This window comes from Salvelinus sp. IW2-2015, unplaced genomic scaffold (assembly GCF_002910315.2).
Source record: "Salvelinus sp. IW2-2015 unplaced genomic scaffold, ASM291031v2 Un_scaffold3133, whole genome shotgun sequence".
Classification (NCBI taxonomy): domain Eukaryota; kingdom Metazoa; phylum Chordata; class Actinopteri; order Salmoniformes; family Salmonidae; genus Salvelinus; species Salvelinus sp. IW2-2015.
In genome coordinates, this window is record NW_019944423.1 from 8911 (window position 1) to 24289 (window position 15379).

The 15379-nt window shown below is 44.9% G+C and overlaps 1 protein-coding gene across 1 annotated transcript in view; it reads left to right on the top strand.

Annotated features, from left to right (window-relative positions):
* The first annotated feature begins 1590 nt into the window (after nucleotides 1–1590).
* The window catches only part of LOC112075396 (voltage-dependent P/Q-type calcium channel subunit alpha-1A), a 63352-nt gene continuing 49563 nt past the window's right edge, over nucleotides 1591–15379 (top strand). Inside the window, 13 exon segments of the mRNA XM_070440899.1 lie at nucleotides 1591–1891; nucleotides 2625–2694; nucleotides 2697–2787; nucleotides 3466–3526; nucleotides 3997–4165; nucleotides 4609–4769; nucleotides 5006–5116; nucleotides 5578–5680; nucleotides 6166–6197; nucleotides 14203–14319; nucleotides 14482–14547; nucleotides 14677–14774; nucleotides 15147–15192. Of these exon segments, the coding sequence (XP_070297000.1) occupies nucleotides 1778–1891; nucleotides 2625–2694; nucleotides 2697–2787; nucleotides 3466–3526; nucleotides 3997–4165; nucleotides 4609–4769; nucleotides 5006–5116; nucleotides 5578–5680; nucleotides 6166–6197; nucleotides 14203–14319; nucleotides 14482–14547; nucleotides 14677–14774; nucleotides 15147–15192 (1239 nt within the window). The 5' untranslated portion in view covers nucleotides 1591–1777.

The window sequence follows — 15379 nt, forward strand, 5'->3', positions numbered from 1 at the left end:
AGCTAATTGCAACTTGCTATCATTGTATCAGTATCTATAATATACTGTAGCTAATGCAACATGCTTCTTGATAATGCTACTTACTATCATTGTATAGGTCTATATACTATAGCTTATGCTAATGCTAATGTTATATATAGTAGCTTGATGCTCACACTATGTATTGCAGCTAAAGGTAATGCTAAACGCATATACTGTAGCTATTGCTACATGGTAATGCTATATACAGTAGCTTATGCTACATGCTAATTGAATATGCAGTAGCTGATGCTACATGCTAATGCTATGTACAGTAGCTAACGYTACATGCTAATGCTATATATAGTAGCTAAYGCTACATGCTATCATTGTATAGGTGTCTAWAATACAGTTGCTATAAATGCAAATTCTTAACGCCTATCCCGAGAAGAGCTTTTCTCTAATACTCTCATACTGCTCTGATAGAGAGGACTCTAGTCTATTCAGTCTATTGAGGATCAGCAGAGTAAGGCATATTGATTATCGAAACACACACAAACAACACACCACAGTTGCCAAAGCCCAGACTCAATCAATCACCAATGAATTGAATTGTCTTGAGAGTTTCAGAGAGCAGACCTCTGCAGTTCATAGTTAAAGGCTTGATGAAAGACCTCTCTCACACACACTCTCTTCTCCTGCTCCTTGGCAGTCCTCCAGCCGACGGTCCTTGTTTTTAAAATGGCTGTCATTCCACTTACAGTAAAGATCAACTCTCTGATAGGGTCCCCTTGACATCGAGATTTTTCTTTCCCTGATATTGTTTTATAGGCAGTACAAATCATGGGATCTACAGCCCCCTATTGTTATGAATAAAAGCAAGTAGGCACATAAAAACACAGGATGTCGTTTGTCATTTACCACAACGGGCTGCATCTGAAATAGCACTCTATTCCCTATATAGAGCCCTAGGCCTGGTCAAAAGTGGTGCACTGTATAGGGAATAGAGTGACATGTCGGACGCAGCCCTGATGACACAGACTAAATCATTCCTCCTTTWGGTTGAATGAACTGTTCTGTGTTCTATCTGTGATGTCACATCCTGTGACTGACATCAGCAATGTCATATGGCCACGTCCCAATCGTCTCAGATAGCATCCTTTCCTCGTCTCCTTTCCTTCAAGTCACATCACTTATCTRWGGGTGACAATAAACCGSAATGGTATCCAKCCCTTTTATAGACAGCCKTATAAGGAGATAAGGAAAGGAAACCATTCAACCCTGTYGGGACTCAGCCCATAATGGTATCAAGCTCATGGATTATATTGTTGAAATGATAATCCTGCCTTGTAATAATACTATAACACCCTGACATCCACTCACATTCTCCTGGATAATGAAATGTTGTGAAAAAGAAAGAAAGAGGTTTGGCTGGGCATCCCGTCAGATGTCTGTTGATAATATGTAATGGTTGAAACATGCTTCTCAAGAGTCTGCTGGCCATGAAACCAGCTGATCAAACCACTGATCACATATCATTTCATGTGATTCATATAGAAGGTTTATTTTTTGCAGAAGAAGAGACTGAGATCTGATTGTCTCTGTACWATGTTTTAACCTGTGTACGACAAGTGTGCTTGCCTTGTCAACTGTTGACTATCTCTGTATGAGAGATACGTTACCCCAACCAGGACAGGAGCTTTTCCTGGCCCTAAGAATGGGTAAAGAATGGTTTAGGCCTGTATTCTCACAAACGGGTGTGGTAAGTGCCCTTTGAACTTTAACTTCCTCTCCCCCCGGTACTGACGTTGTTATTCCCATGCCAACCTGTAGGGGGACTGGCAAGGGGAAAGACATCAGCACAATCAAGTCTCTGAGAGTACTGAGGGTACTACGACCTCTCAAGACCATCAAACGACTCCCCAAGCTAAAGGTACTGGGGGGGGTCAGGGTCGAGGGGGAGTGTGTGTGGGGGTGTGTGTGTGTGGTGGGGTGATTTTGTGTGTGTGTGTGTATCTTGTGAAAACCATATAGTGTCCAGTTCAAGCTAAAAGTGTGTGTGAGTGTGTGTCCCCGCATGTCTGTATATTTACATGTGACACCTCTACTACTGTATTTCTACCTGTATGGTCTCTCTCTCTGTCGCTCTCTCCCTCTCTCTCTCTCTCTCTCTCTCGCTCTCTCTCTCTCTCTCTGTCTCTCTCTCTCTCTCTCTCTCTCTCGCTCTCTCTCATTCTCACCCCATTCCTTCTCTCTCTCTCTCCCCTTCTCCCTCTCTTCTCTCCTCTCTCAACACACTCTCTCCACACTCTCTTTCTCACCCCCCCTCCTCCCTCTCTCTCCCTGCCTCCTCGTCTCCTCCTCTCTCGTCTCCTCTCTCCTCTCCCTCTCACACCTCTCTCTCCCCCTCTCTTTCTCACCCCCTCCTCTCCCCTCTCTCTCTCCCCTCCCTCTGCTCCTCTCTCTCTCTCCTCCTCCTCACAACACCTCTCTCCCCCTCTCTTCTCCCCCCCCTCCCCCCTCTCTCTCTTGTCCACCAGGCTTGTGTTTGACTGTGTGGTGAACTCTCTCTCTCTCTCTGTCCACCAGCCTGTGTTTGACTGTGTGATATGTATTGTCCCACCAGGCTGTGTTTGAACTGTGTGATATGTATCTCTGTCCACCAGGCTGTGTTTGAAACATGTGTGTGAACTCTCCTGAAGAACGTCCGGAACATCCTCATCGTCTACATGCTCTTCAGTTTATATTTGCTGGGTGCCGTGCCAGCTGTTCAAAGGCAAGATTCTTCTACTGCACTGACGAGTCCAAGGAGTTTGAGCGCGATTGCAGGTCAGGACCCCACACATATACACACACACATTACACACACACACACACACACACACTGTATAACACAGGCAAAACACACACAAATACACAGGAGAACACACACAAACACACGCTCGGGCATGTGAGTACAAACCAAACCATATTTCTCTCTATTATACCACATGGATTTAAAAGCTCACCACTTTTTAGTCCTTTTCTCTCTCTCTCTCTGCTCTCTCTCTCTCTTTCGCTTCTCTGTGTCTGTCTGTCTGTCTGTCTGCTGTCTGGTCTGTCTGTCTGTCTGTCGTCCTGTCGTTCTGTCTGTCTGTTGTCTTGTCTGTCTGTCTGTCTGTCTGCAAACTCTGTCTCAGGTTCCTTGCTGTTGTGCAGTGGTTGCACAGCCTTTTCTTCTACCAGGGAGCCAGTTTTTCCTGTTCTACCCTTCTCACTCTCTCACTCTCACTCCTCTCTGTCTTTCTCTCTCTCTCTCTCTCTCTCTCTCTTCTCTCTCTCTCTTCTCTCTCTCTCTCTCTCTCTCTCTCTCTCTCTACTCTCAACTCTCTCTTTCTGTCTCTGTCTCTCTTTGCTCGGCTTTCCTCCCTCTGTCCTCCCCTCTCTCTCCCCTCTCTCTCTCTTTCTCTCTCACACACACACAGCCATGCTGTCTGCTATCCTTGTGTTTCTGTGTGTATCCGCCAGGGGAGAGTTTTGTGTGTACGAACGGAATGAAGTAAAAGCTCAGAAGCGGGAGTGGGAAGAAGTACGATTTTTCGCACTGAAACCCAGGACAGACGTGGCCCTTGGGGGGGTGCGCGTGTCTCAGCTCCTCTGGTTTTGGTGTCACGGTGTTTTGTCCCTGCGTACGGTGTGAGGGAGTGTGTGTGTGTGTGGTGTGGGTGGTTGTGGGGTGCCTGTCCGCTGATGTAGGATAACAGTTGCTACAGTGTGTGGTGTGTGTGTGGGTGTTGTGTTGTGGTGTGTGTGTGTGTGTGTGTGTGTGTTGTGTGTGTGTAGGTGTTGTGTAGTGTGTGTTGGAGGGTACAGGGTGTTGATAACTGATACCCAAGCCCTTTCTTCCTAATCTATGGACTCAATCTCGGGTAGCTGTATTATGCCCGGCTAAAGTTCTCGGTCTACGCTCCCGAGCAGGGTGGTTAAAGCAAAACTTCGAGGTAGAAGAGGACGTCCAAGTGCCGCGACCTCCGTATGAGAATCAAGTGGTCTCACCAGTTCTGCGGGGGACTAAGGCTTAACCCGGCCATGGAGAAGTCCATCTTCTGGTTATTCGTTGTTCCTCCCCTTCTTTCTCACGTCAATATCTTTGTTGCTATCAAATACATCACCCCAGAACAGGGGGATAAGATGATGGAGGACTCCAGTCTGGAAAAGAGAAATGAAGGTGAGAAGAGAGGGATGTGTGGAGGGAGGGAGATTAGAGGAAGGGAGGGAGAAAGGAGGAGAGAGAGAGGATGGATGGAGAGGAGAGGAGGAGGATGGAGGAGAGAGAGGAGGAAAGAGGAGAGAGAGAGGGAGGAAGGGAGAAGAGAGAGGCAGGGAGATAAGATGTAGGATTACAGGGTTGCAAAAGTAATAGAGGTGAGAAAGGGATGAGAGGAAGGAAAGAGAGCAAGGGAAATGAGGAGGGAGGGGGGATTGGAGACAAAGGATGGAGACAGGGAGAAAGGGGGGAGGAAAGAGCAGAGGGAACAATTATATGTGTTTGTATATATGGGAGGAGTTGCGTACAGCAGAAGACACATTTCCATCTGGTATGRATKAATAAAGTATTGTTAATCTTCTTCTCCTTCCTCCTCCTCCTCTGTCGTCCCCCCATCCAGAGAGGATGTATAGACTTTGCCATAAACGCCAAGCCCCTGACCCGCCACATGCCCAAGAACAAGCAGAGCTTCCAGTTCCGAATGTGGTCGTTTGTGGTGTCCCCACCGTTCGAGTACAGCATCATGGGTCTGATCGCACTCAATACTATAGTCCTCATGATGAAGGTGAGTCATATCGTCCTCCGACAGATGGCCTCATTCTAACGCAACGCACGCTACCAGGAGCCATCTGTCTAGCAAATTGGGGCACTCATCCCTAAACATTTCATATTGTGTTCATCCACCTAACGCTCGTTCCTATTTCCTGAAAACCTTCTAATCTCGGGGTGAGATGAACCCCGCGGCCAYTGAGCTGTGCATAACTCATGTGTTGTTCCTCCTGTGTGTGTGTTTGTGTTCAGTATAACGGGGCGTCTGACACCTATGATAAAGTCCTGAAGAACATCAACATCGTCTTCACTACCCTCTTCTTCATGGAGTGTATTCTCAAGATCATCGCCTTCGGGATTTTGGTGAGGCTAGACGCACGCTGTCACGCTCCCGCCTATCCAGAGTGACCTGCTATATCTGCTAGAGCTTCTTAGTCCTGTTATTAATTTATAAGTCAGGTTATTTTAGTGGACACAACTGGAGCATGTTATCCTCGCTACTCTCTAAACGCGACGCGATTGGCTAATGCACCTCCTAGTCCCTGTCTCCGTGGTAACAATAATGTGATTGGCTAGTGCATATTCCTTCCTGTCGCTGTCCTCCATGAGGAGCAATGTGATTGGTTACCACCCTGTCTCTCTGCACTGCTATTGGTTTATGTGTCTTGTTTTTCCCCYCCGTCACCACGGTAACAATAATGTGATTGACTGGTGCGGATTCATTACTGTCCCTGTCCGATGTCGGAGAAATGTGATTRGTTACTTCTCTGYCTCTCTGCTCTCTGATTGGCTGAAATATGTCTTCTCTTCCTGTGCCCTAACAGAATTATTTTAAAGACGCATGGAACATTTTTGATTTTGTCTCCGTGCTCGGAAGCTTCACTGATATCCTGGTGACAGAATTTGGGTATAAGGGTCTGGGGCATAGTACTATAGCTAGTGTGTGGTAAGAATTAGCAGTGGGATGGAATTAGTAAGTACGTGGTGGTGTGTACATGTGTCTACCACATACACACCTAACATGTAAATGTCTACCACTGATCTATGATTTTTATAAGACACTGGGTGCGTCACAATCTCTCTCCTTTCCTGAAGTGTGCTTCGTTCACTTCCTATGATTTCATTGGTGGACATTCCCTTGAATTTATCCATCACAAATCTGATGTTTGCAATTGTGGGGAATAGGGACTAGTGTTCCTAGTAGGAGGACTAGAGGTTGTTGGGACACACCACTGTCTTTACATGAGCTGAAAGATATTATTTTGGTGGATAGGGGTCGTCTATTGGAACACTCAAATTGCCATCAACCCAATGTTATGTGTGTGTTGTTGTGTTGTCAAGTCTTGCTTGTCTGTGTCTATTCCCACATATTTGTGTTTGTAATTGTGTTCATCCTGTGTTGTATATGATAGATGTTTCGCTGTGTGTAGTAGAGATGGCAGTGGTAAGAATTCATGATGTAGTTTAAATGTTATGTACACTTTGTTTCAGACTATCGCGTAGTCACAGTTCTACAGCAGGCCTACTCTACGATGACTGACACAGAGGCTAAATGCACATTCTACAGCAGGCCTATCTACGTTCTGACACTGGCTAAATGCACATTCTACAGCAGGCCTACTCTACGTTCTGACACTGAGCTAAATGCACATTCTACAGCAGGCTACTCACGTTCTGACACTGAGCTAAATGCACATTCTACGCAGGCCTACTCTACGTTCTGACACTGAGCTAAATGCACATTCTACAGCAGCCTACCTACGTTCTGACACTGAGCTAAATGCACATTCTACAGCAGGCCACTCTACGTTCTGACACTGAGAAATGCACATTCTACAGCAGGCCTACCTACGTTCTGCACTGAGCTAAATGCACATTCTACAGCAGGCCTACTCTACGTTCTGACAACTGAGCTAAATGCACATTCTACAGCAGGCCTACTCTACGTTCTGACCTGAGCTAAATGCACTTCTACAGCAGGCCTACTCTACGTTCTGACACTGAGCTAAATGCACATTCTACGAGCGCCTACTCTACGTTCTGACCACTGAGCTAAATGCACATTCTACAGCAGCCTACTCTAAGTTTTGACATGAGCTAAATGCACATCTACAGCAGGCCTCTCTACGTTCTGACACTGAGCTAAATGCACATTCTACAGCAGGCCTACTCTACGTCTCTGGCACTGAGCTAAATGCACACTACGCAGGCCTACTCTACGTTCTGACCACTGAGCTAAATGCACATTCTCAGCAGGCCTACTCTACGTTCTGACACTGAGCTTAAATGCACTTCTACAGCGAGCTACTCTACGTTTCTGACACTGAGAGAAATGCACATTCTACAGCAGGCCTACTCTACTTCTACACTGAGCAATGCACATTCTACAGCGGCCTACTCTACGTTCTACTGAGCTAATGCACATTCTACAGCAGGCCTACTCTACGTTCTGACACTGAGCTAAATGACTTCTACGCGGCTACTCTACGTTCTGACACTGAGCTAAATGCATTTACAGCAGGCCTACTCTACGTTCTGAATAGCTAAATGCACATTCTACAGCAGGCCTACTCTACGTTTGCACTGAGCTAAATGCTTACTGCTGGAGTTCTTAATTGGTGGAACGGCGTCCGCTTGCGAGAAATGACTTGCCACAACCGACACGTTTTTATTTTGTGCGACGAACTGCAGCGTTATGGTACTGCAAATAGTTTGACCTCGATGCGCTTCCCAGTGCTCTCTCACCTTGTTCCCAGTGCTTCCCGTCAGTGCTCTCTCCACCTTGCTTCTCCAGCTTCACCTTTCGTTCGTCAACAAAACAAATCATAACAACGCCGTGGCAGACAGTGGCGTGTTTCCCCCTAAGCGGTTCCATCTGTATCTTATCTAACGTCACCCGAGGATAGCCTGAACAAAACCACTCAAATATGTGGTTGTTGACTGATGCTTTGTACGAAGCAGATATCATGCCAAAAAAACAAATAAAAAATGTGTTTTGAGCATGAATGTGCTTCCATAGTTTGTGGCTTGTTGTATCAGTAGAAGACTACTTTCGTATGGTTGTAACTATGTTGTAACTATGGTATATACCCCTATTATACTATGTTGTAACTAGGTTGTAACTACCTTCAATGATCCTTTTCCTGTTCATCTTTTACATGCTTCTTTAAAAACCAACCTCTCTGCTTTGTTGGGTCTACTTCCTACTTATGATAAATCCATCCAATCGAAATGCACTATGATCCCTCCCATGTTGTCCCATGCAATCCATGACGCCGACTGTGTGGTGTGTGTTGTGTGAGGTGTGTGTGTGCTGTTGCCGCCCCAAAAAACACCAAACTCCCCAAACCACCACGATCCTCTCGCTGACACTCACTGTACCATCCTGCTCCTTCTCATCCTTCTACATCTACCTGCCACATGTAGGGTTGTTTTCATTTATCTCTCGAACTACTCGCATCCCATTGGCCCAGTGTGTGGCCCCTCCTCGCTGACTTCCTGACCCTTCCCCACCTTCTGGCTTAGCTGCTTTTAACGCCCTGACCTCTGACCCAAGTGCCTGCACTTCTGATTGGCAGTTGAATCATGTGTGTGCCTGATGACTCCAGTGGGCTTCCTCTCAGCAGCTGTTAAATATCCGGTCCTTCTGCAACCAATTGGTAGTTCATGGATAAAAGGTACATACACACACATAGAATCACACATAGACATACACACATCAAACACAAAATGAACACAATGCACATGAATTGGTTACTGTATGTTCTGGCATAGATTTGGAACTCACACAACACACGGACACTCACCATTTACCGTCGTGCTGCCAGAAGGACGTGTGAATGCTAGCCAAGGCTTCTGTTCTGCTTGACCAGATAGAGGGATCTCTAACACTGGTCTGCATGAGCTGTAGCATCTTACACTGACGCTCTGCTCTTCAGGCCTCCTGCCAACAGAAGGTAGTTGCGATAGTGTCGCCATGCCATTGCTGCATTGAAGCTGGAATCTGTCTGCATGCTAGCTTCCTCTTTCTTGCTTCCTCCTCGTCTTCCTCCCACTACTGCTTTGCACGCCAGCCTGTGCACACAACAGTGCTGTACCTCGTCGCACAAGAGATTCTGAGGCTAGGTAGACAGTAGGTTGTATCTTGGTGGCTTGAAAGGCAGAAATTGCATGTTGTATTATTTTTATTACTGTGGTTCCAGCTGTGCTAATAGATTAGAGAGAAAGACATACATATTTTAAATACACACAATCCAAAACAATCTAAGATTCTGGAAGGGTTTCCCAGACACAGATGAGTCCTGGAATGAAATGCACTTTCCATGTGAGATTGTCCATTGAGAATTGTATTTAATCAGGACTAGAACTAATCTCTGTCCTGGAAACCGGCCCTCTAAATTGAGCCTCCCTTCCAGTATATTATTAGTATTGTCAGAATGCTGAACACCTTGACCAATCTCAGCCAATCATGTAGTGCGAGCCGTGACAGCTTCCTGTGTGTGTGTGCGGTTGACAGGCAGTGCAATGTGTATGGTTGTGCTGCCCTGTCTGTATGGATGCCATACTCCACACTTGTGGCCTGCTTGCCTGCTTGCCCCTCTAAGATCAGTGCATTTGGTTTTATAGAAATAAATATACAACGTGTCCTTTACCGGATTGGATGATGACGTTTTCGATTTATTTTCAATTATGATTTCTCCTTTTTTTTCTCTTTCTTGTTTCTATCTCTTTCTTTTCAACATCTTTTCGTTCCATACTTTTGTTTTGCTTGTGTGTTTCTTTGGCTCTAGTAGGTTGTTGTGTTATGTTTGGATTTTGGTATCATTTGAATAATGTACTTTTTTAATCTAACTCTTCCTCTCCTATTTCTAACCTCCTCTTCTCTCTATTGAACTCTCTCTCGTCTATTTGATTCTCTCCCATTATCCCTCTTCTCTCCTATTTAACATCTCTCTTCCTATTTGAACCTCCTCTCCTCTCCCCTAGTTTGACTCCTACTCCCTCTCCTATTTAAACTCTCGCTCTCATTTACCTCCTCTCTCTTTTAACTCCCTTCCTCTCCTTTTAATCCTCCCTCTCTCCTTCTTATAACTCCCCCTCTACCTATTTAGCCTCCTTCCTCTCCTTTTTAACCATTCCTCCTTTCCCTTTATACGCGCCCCCTTCCCACAATTTACCTCGTCCTCCTCTATTAACTCCTCTCTTCTCTCTCCTTTTTAACCGCTCCTCTTCTTCTCCTATTTTACCTCTTCCTCTTATCTCTTTCTCTCCATCTCTCTCTCTCTCTCTTTTAACACCGCTCTCTCTCCTCGTAACTCTTCATTTTTTACCCTCCTCGCTCCTTTTTAAATAACTCCCTCTCTCGACATTTTTAACTCCTCTCTCCTCCTTTTTTTACTCCTCCTCTTACCTCCCTCTCTCTCCTTCACATTTAAACCTCCTCTCTCCCATTTACTCAATCCTTCTCCTTTTAACTCCCTCTATCTTTCTTAACCTCCTCTCTCTCCCTTTTAAACTTCTCTCATTCTGCCTTTTTAACCTCTCTCTCTCCTATTTAACCTCAATCTTCTCCTTTTTTAACCCTCCTCTCGTCCATTTAACCTCCTCTCTCTCTCCTTTTATAAACTCCCTCCTCTCTTTTTAATTCCTCTCTCTCTCCTTTTAACCTCTCTCTCTCCTATTTAACTCCTCTCTCCTCTCCTTTTTACTCTCTCTCTCCTCCTTTTACTCCTCTCTCTCTCTTATTTAACCACTCTCTCCTTTAATCTCTCTCGCCGTTTAAACCTCCTCTCTCTCCTCCTTTTAACCTCCTCATCTCCTTTTTAACTCCTCCCTCTCTCTACTTTTTACGCTCTCTCCTTCACTATTTCAACTTTCCGCTCTCCTTCTCATTTTTGACTCCTCCCCCTTCCTATTTTAAACCTCCTCTCTCTCTCCTATTTAACCTCTCTCTCTCTTCTCCGTTTTAGACCTCCTCTCTTCCTATTTACTCCTCTCTCTTCTACCTATTTAACCTCCTCTTCTTCATTACTCCTCTTCTTCCTATTTAACCTCCCTCTCTCTTCCTATTTAATACTCCGTCTCTCTCTCCTATTTAACCTCCTCTCTCTTCCTATTTTAACTCCTCTCTCTCTCCCTAAGTTACCTCTCTCTCTGCCATTATAACCTCCATCTCCCTCTCCCTTTATTTAACCTCCTCTTCCACTTTTTAAACCTGCACCTCTCTCCCTTTTAAACCTCCCTCTCCTTCCTATTTAACCCCCTCATCCTCCATTTTGTTGACCTCCTATCCCTTCCTATTTAACCTCCTCTCGTCTATCTATTTTTGGAACCCTCCCGCTCTATTAGTCTCTCGTCTATTTACCTATCCTTACCCTCTCTACTCTTCATATTTCTCCTCCTTCTCCACTTCTCTCGCTCTCTTTTAACGCTCTCTCTCTTCTATTTAACCTCCTCTCTCTCCTCCTATTAAACCTCTCTCTCTCTCTCATATTTAACCGATCCTCTCCTCTCCTTTTAATCCTCTCTCTCTCCTTTTAAAACTGCTCTCTATTACTCCTCTCTCCCAGTTTAACCTCCACCCTCTCTCCTTTTAAACCTCCTCTCTCCTTTTTGAAATCTCCTCTTCTCCCTTTTAAACTCGCTCTTCTCTCTGCTAAAATAGGAGAGAGAGTGTAAATAGAAGGAGGTTAAAAAGAGAGAGAGGAGGAGGAGGTGTAAATAGAGCAAGGGGGAGGGGGTTAAAGGAGGGAGAGGAGGAGGTAAAAAGGGAGAGGAGAAGAAGGTATTGAAAAGGAGAGGGAGAGGAGTGTTTAAACTAGGAGAGCGGCTGAGTGAGGTTAAAGGGAGAGGGGGAGGAGATTAAAAAGGGAGAGGGAGAGAGGTTAAAAGGAGAGAGGAGAGGAAGTGTTAAATAGTGGAGAGGAGAGGAGTTAAATAGGAGAGGGAGGATTAAAGAAGAAAGGAGAGAGGGTGAGGTTTAAAAGGAGAGGGGAGGAGGTTAAAAATGTGGCGAGAGGAGGTTATAAAAAGGAGAGAGATAGAGGAGGTTAAATAGGGAGCACTAGAGGGAGGGGTAAGAGGAAAAAGGCGGGTTAAGAAGGAGGAGAAGCGGGGAACCTTATCTTTGAGTTAAACCTCCTCTCTCTTCTCTTGTTTTTAAAAACCCCCTCTACTCTCCTTATTTAACTCCTCTCTCCCTTTTTAACTCTCCTCTCTCTCCTTTTTAATCTCCTTCTTAGTCTTAACTCTCCTCTCCTATTTAACCTCCTCTCTCTCTTTCCTATTATAACCTCCTCCTCTCTATGTACCCTTTTCTCTCTCCTTATTTATTTCTCCCCTCTCTTTCTATTTTAACCTCCTCTCTCTCTCCTGATTTAACTCCTCTCTCTCTTACTATTTACTCATCGCCTCTCTCACTAATTATAATTCATATGTGATTCTTATCATTTCAACCTTCTTCTGACCCCAATAAACTTTCCCCGCTTTTCCTTGTTTTTTTTATATTATTCTTTTTTTATTTATCTATTTTTTGATGATCTCGAGATTGCTTTTATTTAATTTATTTTTTTTTTTTTTCTATTTAAACTCCCCCCTCTGACTCGCTACTTTCTTAACATCATGGCCAACTTTCTCTTCATATCTCCCTGGTTGTTTAACTCGCTTCTCTCTTCTCATTATTTTGTAATTATTAACCTACCACCTCTATAGTCTCCTTATTTTTAATTTTAAACACTCCTCCTTCCATATTTTCTTACTCTCTCTTCTCCTTTTTTTATATTTACCTCCTTCGCCAACACGCCCATCTTTAACCTCTCTTCTCTCAGTTTGTAACCTCCCTCTCTTATCAACTTCTTTAATATTTTCTCCCTCTCTATCCCCTATTGAACCTCCTCCTCTCTCTCTATATCAAGCTCCTGCTTCTCCTCTTTTTTAACGTCTCTCCTCCTTTTCTTTTACCTCATCTCTCTCTCCTATTACCTCCATCATTCATCCTATCTTAACCTCTCTTCTCTCCTATTTAACTCTCTTCCACACCAAGTTGTTTTTTTTTTTGGTGTGTGGTGGTTGGTGGGCACTCCCAATATTGACTCTCCAAACCTTCCTCTCTCCCTCCTTTTTTTAACGCTCATCTCTATCTCCTATTATAAACTCCTCTCATCTCTCCACTTTTAATTCTCCCTTTAACCTCCTCTCTTCCTTTATTTAAACTTCTCTCCTCTTTTAAACCTCTCGCTCTACTTTTTAACAACCCTCTCTCTCTCTATTTTAACCCTCTCTCTCTCTCCTATTTAAGCCTCCTCTCTACTCTCCTATTATAAACTCCTCTCTCTTCCTCTTCTTAATCTCCTCTCTCTCTCTTTCACCTCCTTCTCATTACCTCCTCTCTCTCTCATCTATATATACCTCGCTTCCATTCTCCTAAAATTAACCTGCCTTCTCTCCTATTTAACCTCTCTCTCTCTCCTATTATACCTCCTCTTCTCTCTCCTTCTTACCTCTGCTCTCGCCCTTTAACTCACTCTGCTCTCTCCTTCTTAAACCTCCCCTCTCCTTTTTATCTCCCTCTCTCTCCTATTTAACCTCCTCTCTCTCTCCTATTTACCTCTTCTCCTCCTTTTTAAAGCTCCTCTTCCTCCTTACTACCTTTCTTAACCTTCCTCATTTCTCTCTCCTATTTAATCCATCTCCTGCCTATTTAAACCTCCTCTTCATTCCCTCCTCTCGTGACGTGAAGTCCGTTGCTGTCCCTCCTTTTTACCCCTCTTCTCTACTCCTATTTAACCTCTTCTCTCCTTTAACATCCCTCTCTCTCATTTTACTTACTCTCTCCCTCCTTTTGTTAAAATATCTCTCCTTTTACTCCCTCTCTCTTAACCTCCTCTCTCTTCCTATTTCCTCCTCTCTCTCTCCTATTTAACCTCTCTTCTTGTTCGTCCTATTTGTTACTGTCCTTTGTTGCCTCGTCTTCTTGTTTTGGCCTTTACTGCTTATTCGTGCCTTCTCTTCTCTCCTGTTCAACCTCCTCTCTCTCTCCTATTTCACTCCTCCTCTCTCCTATTGATTACACCCCCTCTCTCTTCTGCCTATATTACACCTCCTCTCATCTCTCTCTTTTTAACCTCCTCTCTTCCTTATCTTGCCTCTCTCTCTCTCCTTTTTAACCTCCTCTCTCTCTCTCCTTTAACCTCCTCTCTCTTTTTAACTCCTCTCTCTCTCCTTTTCCTACTCTCTCTCTCTCGCTCTTGTTTACCTCCCCTCTCTCCTTTACTCCTCTCTCTTTGTTTTGGTTTGATATTGGCTTTTTGATAGAGGGGCGATAATAGTTCAGTGAAAATAATTGTCTCTTTCCCTCTCTCTCTTCTTCTGATCACACACCCACACACMCACACACACACACMCACACMCACACACCCACACACCCACACACACACACATCGCTGCTGTAGAATAACTTCATCAACCTGAGTTTCCTTCGACTGTTTCGAGCGGCTCGTCTCGTCAAGCTACTGAGACAAGGAGAGACTATACGCATCCTGCTCTGGACTTTCGTCCAGTCATTTAAGGTACACACACACACACACACACACACACACACACACACACACATACACACACATGAACAAACACACACAGGTTTTGCTTTCCTATGTCCAGTCTGATATGGGCAGTTAAGCTGTTTGTAGTCTTAACACTGAAAATGTACTTCCCTGTGTGTCCACCGGTAGGCGCTGCCCTATGTGTGCCTCCTCATTGGCATGCTGTTCTTTATCTACGCCATCATTGGGATGCAGGTGAGTACTGCTGACAGCCTCTGTAAAAAAGCATTTATTCAGAAAATGATTTCTATTGATGCCATTGTTGTCAATAGTCAGAATTCAGCCCTAAATGATCACTTCCGTTACCTCTGTGTGTGTGTATAGTTGTTTGGTAATCTGGCACTGGGCGAGGAGGAAGGCAGCGCCATCAACGAACACAACAACTTCAGGACTTTCATCATGGCACTCATGTTACTATTCAGGTGGGTTATCCACTCTTTCTTTCGCTCTGCTTTCATATGCTCCTTCTCTCATTTTCTCAATATCGATGCTCTCTCTCTTTCCCTCACCCTCTCTCTCTCTCTCTCTCTAGGGGCTAGGTTAGGGCTAGGAGGGGCTAGGGGTTAGGGGCTAGGTGGCTAGGGTTAGGGTTAGGGATAGGTGGTTAGGGGTAGGGGCTAGGGGCTAGGGATAGGGTTAGGGGCTAGGGGCTAGGGGCTAGGGGCTAGGGTTTGATTAGTCCTCTTACCAGGAAAGAAACAGAAAAGATGAAGGAGACGAAGTATGTTGTATGCGAAGGGCTGCCACACTCTGGTTCTGTGTCCTGAGTCTGGGTCACACGTCTTACCCCCCAGACACGACAGCATGATGTCATGCCACGCCTCACCTGTCGCACTCCTGGTACAGAACAACACACACACACACACACACACACACACACACACACACACACACACACACACACACACACACAACACACACACACACACACACACACACACACACACACACACACACACACACACACAACACACACACACACACACACAACAACACAACACATTACCGCGTGGAAGGGAAAAAGAGA